The sequence below is a fragment of the Eschscholzia californica genome, unplaced genomic scaffold, assembly GCF_041429995.1.
Source record: "Eschscholzia californica isolate CP2 unplaced genomic scaffold, dmEscCali1.0.p SCAF_2, whole genome shotgun sequence".
NCBI classification, from domain to species: Eukaryota; Viridiplantae; Streptophyta; class Magnoliopsida; order Ranunculales; family Papaveraceae; genus Eschscholzia; species Eschscholzia californica.
In genome coordinates, this window is record NW_028238309.1 from 12,797,989 (window position 1) to 12,817,161 (window position 19,173).

The 19,173-nt window shown below is 36.0% G+C and overlaps 1 protein-coding gene and 1 non-coding gene across 6 annotated transcripts; one reads left to right on the plus strand and one right to left on the minus strand.

Moving 5' to 3' along the window:
• The first annotated feature begins 6,338 nt into the window (after positions 1-6,338).
• TRNAS-GCU (transfer RNA serine (anticodon GCU)) lies at positions 6,339-6,420 on the plus strand. The gene has a single exon. It is a non-coding gene; the product is annotated as a tRNA-Ser (tRNA).
• A 581-nt stretch (positions 6,421-7,001) lies between these two features.
• LOC147556315 (putative inactive cadmium/zinc-transporting ATPase HMA3) lies at positions 7,002-16,272 on the minus strand. Of its 5 annotated transcripts, none has more exons than XM_086664156.1 (10): positions 15,739-16,272; positions 13,935-14,163; positions 12,615-12,872; positions 11,140-11,237; positions 10,776-11,031; positions 10,341-10,478; positions 9,593-9,920; positions 8,982-9,184; positions 8,648-8,841; positions 7,002-8,554 (listed from the first exon to the last, which is right to left on the minus strand). In XM_086664156.1, exons 2-10 carry the CDS (start codon positions 14,155-14,157, stop codon positions 7,160-7,162), a joined length of 3,093 nt encoding a protein of 1,030 aa, XP_086520282.1. In that variant the 5' UTR covers positions 14,158-14,163; positions 15,739-16,272; the 3' UTR covers positions 7,002-7,159. The 5 variants fall into 5 exon arrangements, with proteins under 5 accessions (XP_086520282.1, XP_086520283.1, XP_086520285.1 ...); XM_086664157.1 differs by having other exon boundaries at positions 14,362-16,151; XM_086664159.1 differs by having other exon boundaries at positions 14,886-15,856.
• Between the last annotated feature and the right edge of the window lie 2,901 nt (positions 16,273-19,173).

Sequence of the window (19,173 nt, forward strand, 5' to 3'; positions counted from 1 at the left end):
GGTGCTATTTACAGAGCTGCTGATAGCTATTTGCAGGGCTGGCTATTTGGAGATCACCATTTTACTATTTACAAATATATTTGGTTTTATCACAACTTATTAACTATTTAGAATTAAGCCCCTATTTTGAGATAGGTCCCTCCACCTAAAACCCTTTATCCCTTCCACACTTCTAACTAGGGGTGGGATAACGGCTCGGAGGCCCGATACCCGCTTGGGTCCGCCCGGGACCGTTAGGTACCGCGGGTACCCGATACCCGTGACGGGAAAAGTCCGGCCCGTCAGTCGGGTAGTTAGCAAGCGGGAAATGGTCATATCCCTTTGACCGGGTGACCGAACCGATTAACCCGTCCGATTAAAGACCGATGGTTAATACCGATAGGCCCGACTATTAAGTACCGAAATAACAACCTACCCGACCGATAGGCCCGTCATATCCCTTTGTAACTAATATACTTATATCTCACTTTTCCCTTTTGTTAATTTAAATACCCCCAATATTGTAATGTTACTTTTTTTTTGTTGAAAGTATTATAGTCTCACATGTAAATTGTAAGTGACCAAGTCTAAGTCTAAGTGGTATTTAAGAGTATAAGAATAGTTAATGAAATCTAATTTTAACTTTTCACTTAGGTATTATTTAATTGTAAATTAGGTGGTTTGGCCGATACCGTCCGACCGATACCGGTGAGTCCCGACCGGTCTCTCGGTCACAAGCGGGATTTGGTCAATGGAAATGTTGATTTTGACCGGACCGGACCGACCGAGTAAATAGACGAACATTTATTTTGAGTGCCCGACCGAGACCGACCGATGAAGTTAAGGCCCGCGGTCGTCCCGACCGGACCGATTCCCACCCCTACTTCTAACTCATTGGCCGACTTTTAACAAAAAAAAAACTCATTGGCCGACCTTCAACTAGTTTTCTTCTCCAACCTTCATATTTCACAAAAAAAAAAATTTCAACTTAAATTTTCTTCACCAACCAAGATGAGGAGATATCAAAGGAGAAGGTAAGATTGTTGTTTTTCTTACTCTCTTTGTTTAAGTTTTTAAAGAAATCTTGTTATAGATTTAGGGTTTATGGATTCATGGTGTATTAGGGTTTATGAATTCATGATGTAACTTGATGTAACTTTAGCTGTAATAGGGGCGATTTGTCACATAGAGATACTCCGGTCAGGGTTATGTCCAGCGGAAGTATCATCTTTGTTCTTTCAAAAGGGTACATCCTTCATGAACTAAAGAAACAAGAGCAAATTAGGGTTAGTAGTTTACCTTCTAGGTTGAGAAGAATTTGAGTTGTTAATATCATCAACAGGCATAGGAGAAGTCCACAAATCACGATCAAAGAATTCCCAATCAGGTAAAAGAACACCAGCTATACCAAACACACCGTAAAGATAAGTCACAAACATTTTCTTCAAAGAGTATGTGTAAAATCCAATCAATAGTATAACAACACCCAAACAAATCAATGAAGATCTAAGTACTCCATCTTTTGACATGGTGAAGAAAATTTTAAAACCCTAACCCCAAATTTGAAAGAAGAAGAGGAAAGATAATTGATATTTTGGGTAAAGAGTAAAAGGGAATAATAATGATATGGGTTCATGAAAAGAGTGTGTAATCTTCTTGTGCAGTTACTCATTTTTTAGGGTTTGTTTTTACAGTTACATTCTACTAGCTTTTAAAGCTGCTTAGTTTGGTGGGAAGGTTGGAGATTAACTGTGTTCATCCACTCTATTAAATGTTTGTAGTTTCCCAAAGGATGACAATTGATGTCTAGAGTATTGACCCTAGTGATGCTTAAAAGGCCGGGTCGGGCCGGCCCGGCCCGGGCCTGTCCAGGCCGGGCTAGTAACCGGGCCGGGCCTAGCCAACCCGGGTTGAAAGTTTCCCGGGCCGGGCTCAACCCGGGTTGGCTATACAAGGGCCCAGCCCGGGACTGGGTATAGACCCAGGCCGGGCCGGGCCAGCCCGGATTTTCTATAATATTTATATATTTTTTTTTTTTGAAAAACCAAAATTTAAATTAAGAAAATACAAATCTATTGTTTATTTTGAATATAAAACTTTAAAAAGGATTTTCTATAATTAATGACATGATTTAGAAATGACTTTTGGAAAGATTTTAGGAATAGTTATTAGTTAATAGGATATAATTTTCATAAATAAGTATAGAAAAGATTTTCAGAAAGAGTTTTTTGAATTGATTTATGAAATTACTTTTTGGAAATAATTAATAGAGGGTGACTTACATAAATAAATTAATAAGTTTAGGAAAGATTCTATGAAAAGATTTTTGGGAAATGATTTTAGAAATTATATTTTGAAACTAATTAGTAGAGGATGATTTATATAAATAGAAAATGATTTACATAAATAGGTTAACAAGTTTAAGAAAGATTTTTGAAAAGATTTCGTGAAAGTGATTTTAGAAATTACGTTTTGGAAATAATATAGAGGATGATTTAAATAGATAAATTAACAAGTTAGGAAAGATTTTTCGAAAATATTTTATGGAAATGAATCTTTTAGAAACGATTTTGTTGGATAGATCTTTTCGAAAAGGAATGTTTTCAAATTATCTAAAATTTTAAAATAAGGCATGAAAAAAAAAAAAAAAGGTTTTGCCGGGCCGGGCCGGGCCTGGCCCGTCGGGCCCAAACCATAGGCCCAGCCCGGGCCCGGAATAGAACCCGGGTTGGCCAGGCCCGTTTTCCGTACGGGCCGGGCCTGTACGGAACGGGCCGGTCCCGGGCCCAACCCGGGCCGGCCTGGCCTTTTTAACATCACTAATTAACCCCCACTCTTATATGTCTTTTAAAGTTAGTTGGGCAGAGGTTGTGTTAATCAAAAATCTTCAAAGTTAGTTGGGAAGAGGGTGTGTTAATCAGAAATCTTCTCGTATAATTGTTACAATTTTGTTGTTTAGCACGAAGAACAAGTGATCAGATCATTTGTCAGATATGTTTAGACCGACATATAGTTGTCATAATCTTGTCATAATCTTCAGGGGTTCTTTAAGTGTTACAACAGTGACCAAGAAGGTACCTTGATGTAACTTTAGCTGCCATTGCTTACTATTGTTGGAGTAGTTTTGACTCGTAATAGATGCTTGTGATCCAAAGTCCATTTCTTTGCCCATTGTGTCTCTTATTTGACATTCCTAGAGAAATGGAGTAGAGTATCCATCTGCTGCTCTTTATTAACTTGTGTAGTCTTAGATGATGCGTAACATCAAGATAGTCATGATCATTGTAGTCATAAAATTGCTGTGAGCTACCTTTAGTTTTAGGTAATTTATTCTCGATGTGAAGTATTTTTAGTTATATCTGTACATTGCAGTTGGGCAGTTGTTGTCCCTTCTAGAAATTGGATTAGTGGGGTTTGAAAGCACTTTCATGGTGGTCTATTTCTATTCTTTCTATTGGCCCAAAATTTTTAAATTTATGTATAGTTAAAATTTTATTTGATGTTCATAGCTTGTATTCATTACTTTTTATAGAGAAACGAAATCTGGAACATGTCTTAATGATCAGACGGACACAAATAAAAAAGTACTAGCTGAAAGAGAGAGACCAACACAGTCTAATCTAAAGAAGAGAGCTGAAAAACGTCAACGACTTCAAGAGGAAGTTGTAATGCCAACTCTAGAGAAAGAAGTCATAACAAAAACTTTAGAGGAAGTCGTACCACCAACTCTACAAGAAGAAGTCGTGCCCCAAACTTTAGAGGAGGAAGCCGTACAGCCAACTCTAGGGGAAAAAGTCATACCATCAGCTATAGAGGAAGCTGTAATGCCAACCCTAGAGAAAGAAGCCGTGCCCCAAACTTTAGAGGAGGAAGTTGCACCTTTGCCATCTTCTGCCCACACTTCCTCTACCATCCCTAGTTCCTCGGCAGTTAATGAATCTTCTTTCGCACCATCCGACCCTTCTCTTCTTCATTCCTTTAAACATCACATTGCTTGTAAGATATGGAGTGGAGAGGTAAGTTTTCTTATTTTTATGTTAGTCATTAATAATCACGAGTAATGAGCATTATCTTTTGAATGACTTCAATTGTTTTTTGCAGAAAGATGATAGAGTTTTAAGAGTTAAGTATCTTATTGGTGTTGCTGACTTATGGAATTTGGACAAAGAATGTCCTTATGTTAGGGAGAAAATAGAAAGGTCAGGTTTTCTCTCTTTGCTTCAATTCTCTCATAGAAAAATTGATAGTGTTTTAGTGAGTGCATTTATAGAAAGATTTCATCCCGAGACAAACACATTTCATCTCCCATTTGGTGAGATGATGATCACTTTGGATGATGTTGCACATATTCTAGATTTACCGATTGATGGTTTAGCAGTGGAAGATGATAGGTCAGATGGTATGAGTTACTCTGAGGTATATTCCCTTATGTATGATACTCTTGGAATGGAAGAGGATGCTGCAAAAGATGAGTTGAAGAAAGGAAAAGTCAAAACCATTAGTCTTCCATCCTTGAGGTCGAAATTTGGTAATTCTAAGGAAACTGATTTAGTTGAAAAAAAAAATCAGACTGTTAGAGCGTACATGTTATATATAATTGGTACTTGTTTGTGTCCAAATAAAAGTGGTGGTAGGGTTTCAGTTTTATACTTGTTATGTTTGAAGAATGTCGATGAGGTTAAGAACTATTCATGGGGAACTGCTTGTTTGACAAATTTACTTCATGAACTCGGGAATGCGAGTCGCTGGAGTAGCCAACAAGTAGCTGGATGTATTTAAGTGTTTAAGTTTAACCAGGGGTGGCCCTGGGGCCCTGTGCGGCCGCCCTGCCGGCACGGGCCCAAGCACGGCCCTGCTATTAAATGCATTACTTGAGGTGCGTATGTGTTTAAGTGTTTAAGTTTAACCAGGGGTGGCCCTGGGGCCAAAGCGAACAAAGCGTCGCTTCGAGCCACCGGCTTTTAGGGGTCACCAAGACATTAATTTCTTTAAGAAATATATAAGAAGTTCAACTCTCTAAGAAAATTATAAGGGCCTCATTTAACAAATGTTACGTAAAAAGGGCCGCCAAATTTTATGATCTTTAAATGAATGGTGAACCCAACTGTTTGTTTGACTTAAGAAACAAAAATGTTTTTTAAATTTTCAGATCATGAAATCCTAATATCCTTTCCTTTCTTCAAGACAAAGTGCCAAATCGGACTGTTTATTCAATTTCTAGAAACAAAATATATAGTTTTGTTATTGTAAGTTGTTCAATTTCATAAGTACAAAGAAATATTTTGTTTTCTGTTTAAAACGTTAAACTCCCAAGATGATGGTGATTTGAGATTCACGTGGCGGCCTTAAAACCTTTTTCAAGCATAATGAGTCATATGACATAGACAGACTAGTCTTATTTTCTGAACTGAAAGTGTTGAAGCGTCTTTTACCAAATGAGATCAAAAGACCAATTGAAGTACTCGATTTTTTGAAAGATATGAAAGGTTGTTGCCCGAACACATGAGTTTCTTATAGAATTATGTTAACGATATCAGTTACTGTTGCCTCTGCAGAAAGAAGTTTTTCTAAGTTGAAGTTGATTAAGTCTTATGTTCGATCTACTATGTTGCAAGAAAGGTTAAACGGGTTAGCTGTATTATCTATTGAGAAGGATATGACTGACAGTCTTGATTATTCGACGATTATCAGTAACTTTGCATCGAAAAATTTAAGAAGAACAAAATTTCAGTGATTCTAATTATCAAAAAAACTATTTTGTTATATATAAATATGACGAAAATATTTTGCGGTACTTACGGTTTTCATGTAGTATATTTATACGTTTTACAATTTGATAGAAGGAGCCACATTTTCAGACCTCGCTTCGGGCCACTGAAAAGTCAGGACCGACCCTGTGTTTAACTTAAAATATTAAGTCAACACATAAAAAAAACGATTATAGTTTAACAGAATTAAATCATCAAAAGTTCAAAACCCGCTAGTAATTGTAATTATTAATAGGTGTAGAGTCGTAAGATGTCTGAACTCGGTAACCAATTCCATTCGTTCAACTTTTGAATTTAAAATGAATACTGTATAACTCCATTCTTACTCCTAGTGAATTATCATTCAATCCATGGTGTAGTAGTAATATTGTTTCAAACACACCACTCAAATGTTACTAACAATAAAACCAAAAATTAATTCAAAATAAATGCCATGCTATTATATCTTCTTGATGCAACAACCAATACTTGGTGTCAAAATAAATTTGAGTTGGTTAGAAACTTAATTATGAGCCTTATAAATTAGTTGGATGTCTCTTTCACTGTGGATTTTGCACTAATATATTATTGACAAGAGAATAAACAACCAAAGACGCTTTGGCCGAGTGGTTAAGGCGTGTGCCTGCTAAGTACATGGGGTTTCCCCGCGAGAGTTCGAATCTCTCAGGCGTCGTTTTCATCTTCTTTTTTTTCTCTACTCATTTTCCAACAACTGTTCTAAGTACATGGCTTGGACCTTACAAGAGAAGAAGAGAACTCAATGTAGCCAATGACAACCCGCACAAAATTAGGGCTAGGGGAGGGACCAAAATGTAGGGATGAATAGAATCTCTCTTACTCGAATAGTGAATCTGTTTGGCTTTGATAAATCATGCTTGCAAGTTATTCTTATCCGCGGTATAGTCTATTCTTCACATTAGGTCTTTGTAGTACGTGCAGGGGTGGGTCGTAAGTTGTGCCCACGTACGGACTCCCGGCCCCTTGTATATATTGTTGGCGTCGTTATTAGTTGAAAACTTTTTTTTTTATGAATTTTGAATTCTCAGCCACAAACGCCACTGTTTGGCCTTTACAAAGATAAAATACGGATCAAACCCTCTGTATATTTACTCTATGATCCATAATTGAATATAGGAATATAGATTTACGTGCTCATCTCAATATACCACTAATGTCGGATTGGTATCACTAAGACACAACATTTAATTGAGCTATTCTTTTCTCAAACAATAGTTGTAAAATCTTAATAACAAATAAAGCCTAAAGATGGTTCATTTATTTATAAGTAAGGTTCAAAATGTAAGTCTATAACATACTAAAACCTTTCAAATTTTGATCCATTTTTCATCTTGGATCATCAAAGTTTAAGGAAATAAGTTATTTTGTATACCTTCATTTTGAATCATAATCTTCTATTCAGTTATGATCTCTGATAAGCTTCCTATACCACCACCACCACCCAAACATCCATGGTGATTCCCTCCACATTCCTTTCTATACCTTTTGCAACACCCACCCATATCTCTATGCTCTAAACTGTTGCACAATTGCATCACCATCGACGAGGTATCGTCCCTGCTGGTTTGGCTAGCCCTTGAATCATGAGAGTTCATCCCAACTTCCTCACCATGATTCTTGCACTTGGAACTGCAATGCCCATTCTTGTCTTTCTGTGAGTGGTCATGGACTTCAACGATGTCTTCTTTTGCCGATTTCTTGTTTGATTTTGATAGTTCTTCAAGTTTTGATCCTGTTAGAGAACTTGATTCTGTACCTTCGATGTGTTTATCCGTGTCATGAGCATGTTTCTCCGAGTTTTTTGCTTGCATAAAGGCATCTTTCTCGATATGTATCACATGAGAAGATGAATCCATGCCATGAGTAGTACCAATATGACAATGGTGCTTGGTTTCACTAGCTTTGCAACTATCTTTCTTCTCACATGAACTAAGAGATTGATGGTGGTCCTCATGCTCATGGTGATGGTGATGATGCTCATGATCATGGTGATGATTCTCATGGTCATGGTGATGATGCTCATGGTCATGGTGATGGTTATGACTCTCATGCTCATGGTGATGATGCTCGTGGTCATGGTGATGGTTATGACTCTCATGCTCATGGTGATCATGTTGATGTTGATGATTACCATGCCCTGAACCACATTCTTCATGATCAAACTTGTCTTGACAAGTTTTGGTTCTTGGTGAGTGAGCAACATGAGATGAACAACAATTTTCTTTGACAGTATTTGAATGAGAATGGGTGCTTAGATTGGTATGTACATCTTGAAACCCACATGAAGAAGCTTTGTCATGGCAATGCCCTTCATGTGTTAGATGTCCACAATTGGTCTTGGTTGGAAAGTGTGGCAAATGGTAATTTGTTGTGCCATGTAAAAGGAGCATACTATTAAAGATCACCAGTAAACACGTACCGACATCGGCCAGGACGGCTGCCCACAAAAGCGGGTACCCGGCCACTGCTAATGCAAGAATTGCAGTCTTAGTAACGATCGATAAAATCACATTCTCAACTATTTTTCGCTTGGTTTTCCTAGCAAGTTGGACAGCTTTTGGTATTTTCCCAATGTCATTGGACATGAGAGTTATGTTGCCAGTCTCAGTTGCGAGAGCCGAACCTGATATTCCCATTGAGATTCCGATATCAGCAGTTGCTAATGCTGGCGCGTCGTTTACACCGTCTCCTATCATTGCTGTTGGTCCTTCCTCCTTGAGTTCTTTGATGATTTTTGCCTTCTCTTCGGGTAGAAGTTCGGCATGGATGACATCTATAGCATTCCCAAGCTGATCACCACACATGGAAATTAAAATTATTAGCTAACTACTCATGTAACTATCGAAACAATAAAAATATTCGGGTAGGAGTAATTGTCACACTTGATTCTGACACCGCATTGCTGCGGTTTGACTATCTCCTGTTAGCATTACAGATTTAATCTTCAAAGTTTTTAACTTGTTGATTGCCTCTGCAACTCCTAATCTGCACGTATCAGAAAGGCTAAATATTCCAACTTGAGTTGCCCCTAAGAAGACATAACCGACAGTTGTTCCTTTTGTGCTATGATCTGAAACTGAAATTCAATTCAGATAAAAGTTATTAGAATTTCTATCCGCCGGAAATAACTTTATTATTAGCGACAGTCTAAACTGTCGTAAAAATATTGTGGTCCATAGTGTTAAAATGAGAACTTGAGAGAGTTGAGAAGCGAACCTATTTCACACCCAGCTCTTGTTGCCATTTTCTTATTCCCAACATAAAGCCTTTTCCCATCAATTTCTCCACAAATCCCTTCTCCTGGGAAATTTTGGTACTCGCTTACATTTTCTGGTCTCGGTTCGATGGAGTTAAAGCGCCCATAATCGATAAGTGCAGCAGCCATTGGATGGCTCGACTTACTTTCGATGCTTGAAACCCTTCAAAAGTTCAATTTCAAATAAATTTAAACTGAATCCAATTTCAAATGCATGGTTTTAATCCACACGATCCACTAAATTAGAATAATTTGTACTTCAAAAGTAATGTTTGTTTTTTCTCTAAGTCAAATTTGAAACCAGACTCAAAGTCTGAATTGATTTTAAGAGACGGATTTAAGAATATATTTTTTTGTCGTACTCATAATGTGTGACTCATCTGAATGACTGATTAAAGGTTGATCCTGAGTCCATTTGAGTAAGATGATTTACATTTAGACGAGTCAAACGATTCAAACTTAAAATCGGATAAAAAAAACACCACCTAGTTTCTTAATACTTTGGTTCTAATAAACACAAAAGTGAAATTTGTATAGCAAAAAGTGTAGCTAATTAGTTATGAGTATTTACCAGTAGAGTAAATCGTTGTGGCTAACTTCATGAGAGATTGAAAGGAAATCCGTCACAGAAAATTCTCCTTTGGTTAGGGTTCCAGTTTTATCAAAGGCAATGATCTTAATTTTCGCAAGTACCTCTAAATAATCACCCCCTTTGATCAAAAGTCCGTTCGTTGCAGCTTTTGTAAGAGCGCAAAATGTTGCGACGGGTGTAGAGAGAATAAGAGCACATGGACAAGCACTTACAAGAACAACAAGAGCTAAGTGAAACCAGTGCCTTAAGTCATGAACTTTTAATGCAGCTGGAACCGCTGCCAAACCAATCGATATTATAACCACCGCTGCAAGTCAAAAAAAAGGGAAAATGCCTTATTATTATCGCTTGCTCGATCAACAAATCATTGTCCATAAGTTTACTCAAAGAAAAACATAATGTCATGGTCTTTTACCGTTGTTGATAGCTATCTCTTAATTCATACTTAAAATAAGTTTGACTTCGTAGGATCACGACCCATGAGCTTTTGACAGATTAAAAATAAATTCTAAAATCTAACAAGAGTCAACTCAACCCATAAATTATATCTCAAATCTATCCGAAAAGACAATAAACATGAAAAACTAGGATATTAGTTTTAACTTTTACGATGCGTTAAAAGTATAATAATTTATTAATATAGTAGTATTAATATAACGATTTTTTTTTAACACATAAACTATCATTTAATTCTAATCTAAACATTAATTTATGGAAATGAACTAACCTGGTGTATAATAGAGAGCACATTTATCTATGAACCTTTGAGTTTGGGATTTGTTGTTTTGAGCCTCCTCTACAAGTTTAGCCATTTTAGCCACTGCACAATCGTCGGCCAAAACTGTTGTTTTTACACTAATATAACCTGCAAAATGTTCTTATTTATAAGTTAAAAATAGAGAAAAATGAAGCATTTCATCTATTAATGAGTTTGCACCAACATCTAGATAATAACGGTAGCTTTCTGTAACAGTATTAGGAAAGCGTCATAATCTTCGTAAAAAGATTCTAAGTTTTGCTATGTATTTTAGTACTGGTACAAGAATCGTTCTACCGTCACAAATCAAATGGTCTATGACTAATACACGAGCATTAAATCGTTTATCTAGTAACACATTATATCTTATTGGTAACTTGGATAAGATTGAATAGACATTTATACCGTTTAAGCTTATAGTTCCAGCCAAAACTTTAGATTGATTTTGTTTAGTAACGGGGTAGGGTTCTCCGGTTAACGACTTCTCATCAACTTCACAACTCCCATCAACTACTATTCCATCAATTGGAATGACTTCTCCAGCTTTGACTGCAATAATTGTGTTGATTTGAACGTCTTTAGCATCTACGATGAGCCCATTCTCGGCCAAAATAGCTTTTTGAGGTGCCATGCTCATTAAAGTTGACATGACTGTAGTTGCCTATAAAACATAAGATTACCGAAAAAACTTAAATACACGATTAAACACAACAAAATGATGTCATTAGCTACAACATCAGAAAGTAAGAGTAATTAAGAGTGATCTCACCTTACGACTTGCTCTTGATTCAAGCCACTCAGCAATGGTAAAAAGAAAAACAATTGAGGCAGCCTCCCAATAATCTTGCATTGCCATTGTACCTCCAACTGCAATGCAGCAAAACCAAAACGATTTTTATTGAGAAAACCTATTTAGGTAAAATGATTTTTATTTAGATGCAACTGTCTTGCAATTTTTTTTTTTGTCGATTACGTGTCGATATTACTCAGGAAGCATTAAAATAATTGTATTATAAACCATCTAAGATTTTCGTATAACACAGAACAACGAAAGTTTTAAAATGTTGGTTAAGAAAAGTTTGAAGTTTTAGAACAATTTGTATTCTTGTTACTTTGCCCTATGTTGGATCACCGGTTGACTCTTTTAGTTTCGATTTTTCTATATTGCATATAAGGAATGTATGTACATGTCTGGGGCTAGGGCCACGGACGATTTTCCGTTTTATTAGTATTATAGAATATATAATGTTGTGTAGAGATGTCAAATAATTCGGGCTAGGGAGACTCTAAAGGTGCCCAACATAATGGTCATAGGCACCCCATTTATGCATACGACCTCCTCAAAAGTTGGCCGTGAAGAAGCGCCTATAACAATTATGTTGGGCGCCTACAACCCTATTCTTCAAGGCTAATATTTCTTATTTTTCTTGGATGAGGAGATAAATATGCTTTCTAAGAACGCACTACCATTTCTATAGTTTAGAAAGTAACAAACAAATCATACTTTTTAGTTTAACAAAAAAAAAATCATACTATCTTTATATGTTTGTGGGATAGTGGGGACTCTTAATTGAATTTTTTTTTTTCAAAGAATGACCTAACTTACAAGTTTCAACTAGGGTTTGAAAAATGGGTTTTGGATTTGGATATGGGACCATTTGTGGTTGCTTCCATCAAAGAGAGCACTCATGGAAGGTTAAGTTTTCTATATTTTACAACATTATGTCTCGTACGAGTGTCTGAATATATATAATATATATTATGTACATGTGATTTTAAAATAGCGTGCACGATTACTGCTAACTGAAACTATACTTCAAAAAGAGCTGCGATACTATGCCCGGACGAATCCGGCCGGGGTACTTGGCCGGGATTCGGCCAGGATATTGGCCGGGCATAGCATCTTTTACCCTTCAAAAAGAAATCAACTATATGGTAGTGTAGGATTCCTCTCATCAGAAACCAAATATGCTATAAACAGAAAGAGCTTAATGTTATACAAAAAAATTGGAAGTTTTTCACAAAAAGAATTGTATATAAAAATGAAAATTGTCATTGTCTATAAGTAAACCGTCAGTGATACAGCTTCCACTGAAAGAGATAGAAAGAAATAAAGGAAACAAGATAACAACTTTACGTCTACAATTGGTTATCATGCACTTAATGTAGACATTGAGAAGAACCGAAAACTAAGTTATGGTACGTATGGACGTAAATTTATTAAAAGGGATATGGAATATATACCTGCAATGAGAACAAGAATGTTGATATCCAACGTCAAGATCTTAACGGCAGCATAACATCTAATTAAAATTGGAGGTAGCCCGACTACTACAGCGGCCACGGCAAGCCATTTTAATGGGTGAAAAAATTGCCTAAAAAATGACCCCAATAGCAATAAACCACAACCAATTGTATATAGGCTTGGCCACTTTTTCTCTTTCTTCTTTTCGCCATAAACTCGAACGCTTGCGTCTAGTCTTGCTTGATTAAGCGCTCTAACTGCCACGATACAAATACCCCATTAATAATCAAGAAAAGAAACAAAAACAAGCAAACAATATAGATTTTGGTACATTAGATTGGCATATAGAGTTTTAAGTCATCTTTCAACATCTTTTTTCCTTCCCATTTTACCCTTCTACTCTTTTTACCAGTCTGCAATTATTACAATTACTTAACCTACTTAGCAAAGAAATTAGTAAAGATTGGGAGTCGGGTTAATGGGTCATTATTTGATTGGTTGGCCCAAGTTGAACCTAGTTTAGACCTTTGTCACTTTCTCAATCGGCAAGGAATGTGTCCCGCTACATTCTTTATCTTGCTTCATTTAAGATGAAAATCATTTGGACGGAAATGAATAGTGGTGGTAGTTGGATGTGGTAATAGACGACAAGGGGTGGTGGCTGCGGAAGGACAAGAATAAGAAGAATTCAACCTTTTTTTTCAAGAATTATTGATGATAACAATGTACCGACTATCTTCATTCATCCCTTTGAGGAGAAGAAGTGGTGGGGTTTGGAGCATCAAACGTTTTCCTATCCAAAATCTTGGATGGGGTTAGATTGAGACAGGTTTTCCAAAATATCAACCTTTATTGTATTGGTATTCAACCCATTTTTGAACCTTTTAACCTATATGTAAATTTCTTCCAAATGAACGGGGTTGAAAGCAAGATTTTGTCTGATTAAATCACGAATTACGAAAAGCTCTATTGCTATTTCGCGAGGCAATCTGCATCGATATAATGAAAGCGAAAGGCCCACGGCAATGACAAACGTTCGGAATAATCGACCAGTTTACCAAGCAGAGTCTCACGAGATCTTCATTCTTTCCCTTCAATTATATCAGAAAACGACTTGTAAACTTTATTGGTTCGACAGTCAAAGGGAGTAAGAACCCGTTTTTATGGACCCACACACCCTTTTTTCAATAATTCAAGCATAAATTCACTGGGTTCCGCGTCACTAAGTACCCAAATTTGGGAGATCGTACAAAATATCCAAATACTAGGAGGACTTAAAACTAAATTATTGAGTTATGATATTATGTAACAAGGCTTACCAATCTGAATCTGAGAGATGAGATGGCTATCATGGATGACGATTACTGTCTTTGATGGAACAATAACAGAGACTTGTTTGACTCCATCAAGTGGTTTTAAAATCTTCTCAATAAGTGGTACTTCAGATGTACAGCAAAGACCAAGTACATCGAAATAACTCTTTTGGAATTTCTTAGTACTAGCTTCTTTGTTGTTGTTGATGTTGCTTTTGTCAGTAGCCATTATAATCTGAAAACAACAAATTTAGAGAGAGAAAGTTTAAAATAAAGTAGTCAGTCATGAAATTAATGCAAATGGGTAACTGAAAATGATAAAAATAATTCATATTTCTTCCCAATTTTTTACTAAATTAGAGACAAGAATTAGGGCTCCTGTCAATTGTTGTGGTGATAATTGATAAGAATTAGGGGAAATGTTAGTTTATACCTGAAATGATTGATGAGATGGAGAGAGAGAGAGAGAGAGAGAAAGGGATTTGATTTGAACAAAATTGAATCAGAAGGTAGAAGAATTGGGTTAAGGGGAAGAGAGAGAGATGGGGAGGGTAGCCAAGAACACACCAAGTTTGTATCTATGGGTATACTAATTGTTGTACTGAAATATTAGCTTAAATCTACCTGACAGGAGCCCTAAAATGTTAGAGAGAAGATAAATTAAACAGAACAGAGTAGTGGGTCAAGAAGGAAGAGAGAGAGAGAGAGAGAGAAATCATTAATAAGAGATGAGAGAGAACCTAGAGAGAGAGAGAGAAGGAAACTGCATTTAGTGCCACTTCCATTTTTTCCCAATTTCAAACTTAACTTTTTCATAGATAAGCATTTAAGAGTGTTAAATAGGGAATTTTATGGATTACCCCCTCACCCATAATGTTGGGATACCACATTTTTCAATGTGATTTGGGAATGCCCTTTTTCTAACAAAATCTGTTAGACATAAGTTACTTTTCAAACCTGCCGTTTACTTATCGACAAAATTGCCCCTATTCATCTTTCTCCCTTGTAAAATCGAACCGAGATGAAAAGTGGATTTCTCGTCTCTCTCTCTCTCTCCTTCGTGGGAGAGAAAGGGGAAATTCCTTTAACTTCTGTCTTGTAAAAACTCTATCCAATTTCTATCTCTAGTCTACAAGTTTTCCATCTCTCCCCTTCTTAGTTTTCACGTTCTCCAAATTTTATTTTTTACAAAAGAAGGAAGATAAAAAGGTAAAAGAAAGATGAGAAGAAGGGTCATTCTGCCAATTGGTGTGGGTCTTAACTACACATGTGAAAAACCTTCATCAAATCGATTTTGTAAAAAAAGGGACATTCCTAAAAAAACACATAAAAAGACTTTCCCACACTTAATGGCGAGGGATATTCCTAATATTCACCATTACATACTTCGTGAACTAAAGCAAAGGTCTTTTAAAATATTATTTTTTAACGAGGATTTATTAAGTCCCTAAGCTCTCATCAAGTCCTTGAAAAGCCCCTCCGTCTGTCAGACTATTTTTCTGAGTTGGGTTTTGTTAAGTAAGTTGAATTGAACAAAAAGCTTTCAAAATCTCAAATTACTCAAATCATCAATACAATTGTATTAATCATCTAAAGTAAAAGAATAGTTCAGACAAAGAAGGTTAATAGGGCTTACTATATACTATTATCTTTTTACGAAAAATTTCAAGATAGAATAGAAGAAGAACGACTAAAACCCTCAAACCATGTAAGAATAAATAATTTCAAAGCACTTTTGTATAGGTGAGACTAAATCAAGACCAGAACGAAGAATGAAGTTATTAATGTTACTACTCAGAGAGGAGGGTACCTTTCTTTTGATTGATAATGTCCAAAACACTTAGAGAGAGATAGAGAGAAAGAGAGAGAGGGACGGGATGAGTTATGAGTATTTCTTCCTTCAATTACTCCACAAGTTCTAATTGAGAGCAAAGAATAAGAAGAGATAACTAGGAGGTCTTTATTTAAACAAGTCAAGGCCAATCTATTGAGAAAATCACCAACTAAAGTATAAAGATATAGCACAAAAGAATCAGCCAACTTTTCCACTTAGAGATAGGAGAAGAGAGAGAGAGAGAGAGAGAGAGAGAGAGAGAGAGAGAGAGAGAGAGAGAGAGAGATAGATCAGAAAAAAGAGATTTGGGAATCAAAAAGAGATATGTATCATGAGGGACAGAATGGAATCCACAAATGCAAACACATCAATTTGTCATGTATGAGGATATATTCTAACATTTTGATGAATATATGTGAACATTTGTTTAATTGTGAATAAAGGTTTTAGTGGGGTTTAAAGTGTAATCTGCCACTCACATTTGTGATTGTCCTCTAACAATCTTTCTATGTGCTTTTTCTATGTGTTTTTCTTGGGGTTCTTTTTGTGTATTTTATTGAAGATACACTCACATTGAACATCGTGTAACTAATTTAGGGCTGCTTTATTTCTATATTTGAATCTAACTCATCCTTATTCTGATTCGTCGCGAGATAAAATAGTAATAGAACCAAGTTAGGTATCTGCTCTCAACTTTTTATAAACTTGTATACAATTTATACACCATTTTCTTTTCCCATCGTCATCGTCTTCCCTCAATTATTGTTGGAGATAGAAAAAAGTAGAGAGCGGGATAGAGAAGAGGCAGCGAAGAGATGGGAAGATAATAAGAGAGGTTTTTTTTTATTTAGGTTATGGGTTGTTGTTTATATACAGAGGTAGTTGCAAATTACTATTTTAAGCCCACGACTGAAACGTATTTCAATTTGTTTCGTAAGACTAAAACTACATCAATTAATTGTCCCAATCTGAAGAAATGTCCTTAATTCGTAATGATTAGCATAGAGACTAAACACATGTAGTGAGAACCATAAACTTATTTTCTCTATGATATATTATCGGGATTCTTGGAATATAGGTTGTACCTTGTCGCATTTATACCCTATCAATTAGGAATTTGTGTCATATTCAATTCCTACATACAAATATTGGTGATGTCCTAAAGTTCTCCACTTCTCCTCTATGCCCTACCCTAAATGTATTTTATAGATATCATGATTCCGTGATTAAAAATTTGCAACAAAAAAAATGATACTGCAATAGATTAAAAGGCAAGCATATAAGAACCCAATAAAAAATCTCGGACTTACGAAAAATATTTTCGTATTTTGGTAATTTGGTTGGTATTAGGCTGCTTTGGGTGTTTTTAGTTTACGCCTTTACTTAAACGCATATCTGAATATGTCCTCTTTTTTAATTGGTAACTGGACTTATCTACTCCAACAGACACAATAAGTTCTAATTTTGCATAGGGTTATTTCCCTAATGGCCCCCAACTTTGTGACTGGTTTCCTGCCTAACCCCCTACTTTAGTAAAAATATCTATATGACCCCTTTTTTTCAGTTACCGTTATAACACCGTTATATAGTCATCACCTTCTCTCCTCCATCTCTCTCTGCCACCTCACCTTCTCGCAACTTTATCGTCTTCTCCGGCGGGTGTCGCCGACCGGCCAATTTTCCTGCCGGCGACCTTCAAACATTAAAAAAAAAAAAAAAAAAAATTTCTCTCTTCCTCTCTCTCTAACACTCCGGCATCCCTTCGCCGGAGGTCTGGTCTGTCCATGAACAAACTACCACTTTTAATGCCAAATTAAACTTATCTCTGTTTTTATCGTTCATCTTCTTACCATCTTCAAATCCTTTTCGATCTTCAGACTCTTCTTCAACTTATTATCTTTTAATCCATTTGCATCATATTATTTTTTCTCTTATCCTACAAAATACAGTTTTTTTTTTTTTTAAATCCATATAACATTTTCCACCATATGTTATAAAGTTCATATCATTTCTCATGGTGATTTGATGCTCACATGAACCATGTGTACACACCATTTTTTTCATTTATATCTTCATCAATTTTATCAAAATCATTTATAAATGGAAGATTGTTAGCAAAGACAACTCAAAAATTCTAGTTTTCTTCAATTTCTATTGAAACCTTCCATTAGTTGAAGATATTAAGTGTGAAAGAGAAAATGATAATAGATGAAGTAACAAGAGAGATAGAGAAGAAAATGAGGATGTAGAGAGAAGATAAGAAGCATGATGAAGTCGAAGAAAAAAAATGTAAAGACGATTTGACTATTTAAATATGGCGAGAACAGGAAGAAGAAAGGGGTAAGTTCAATTGAATTAACGATAGTACGTAGTTTGGTCGTATTTGAAGATTTTTAGCTGTTTCGGGATGGTTGGAAGAAAAAAAAAGTCTTCTTATCAATTAAAAAATGTGGCGTATTCAATTATACATTAATGGCAATAATAAATTAAAATATCCCTAATTTAAGAACTTCTGTGTGAGATCAACCTAAAACAAACAGTGTACGCTTTTAATTCCTGATTATACTATCCCTACCTAAAAGATCATAGTGCTTTTTGTGGATACTCATATTAAATTTTGCGTATCGTGATTGAAGTAATTGTCTAATGCTCTAATATATATTATTTAATCAATTTGATTTATCTAATCCCAACTCATTAGTTTCATGCCTACAAACTTTGCCCTCTTTTGCGATAATGTAAGGGTTATTTCTTGGTCCTTAATACCGATTTTCTGTCTAACTTCCTAAATTATCAATAATATCGAGATGATTCTCTTTAGTAGTTTGCAATGCATTAACTAAAAAGTCAGATTTTATCTTCTTTACATTACCTTCTTTTGTCTTTTCTTTCTTTATTTCTGATTATGTCCCTTGCCTTTATCTCTAAGAGGCTCCTTTTTTTAGGGTTAATTCTGTTTTGACCCCCAGTTTGTGACCAACTCACCATTTTGACCCCCATATGTGTCCGTCAGTTCGATTTGGCCTACAGACTTCCTATTTAGCCCCCAAATTTTTTCTAACCTCTCAATTCTACCTTAATGGCATTTATTAATTTAATTTCTTTTTTTATTTTTTTCCACCTCACCTCACAATTTCCACCTCATCTTCTTCCACATAAGCAGGTCGCCGAAGAAGGTCACCCGTAGGTGACTTTTTCCGACGACTTCTTAAATTTCGCCGGCGACTTCTTCCTCTCTCTAGCTTCTCTTTCAATTTGCCGAAGAAGAACACTCTTCGTCTAAGATTTCTAAGCGAAGAAAACCCTCTTCGTTTGGAAATCCAAGATGAAGAGGGGGTTGGATCTGGGGTTTACCAAACCCTAGATCCAGACGAGTTTCCGACGAAGGGAACCCCCTTCGCCGGAACTGAG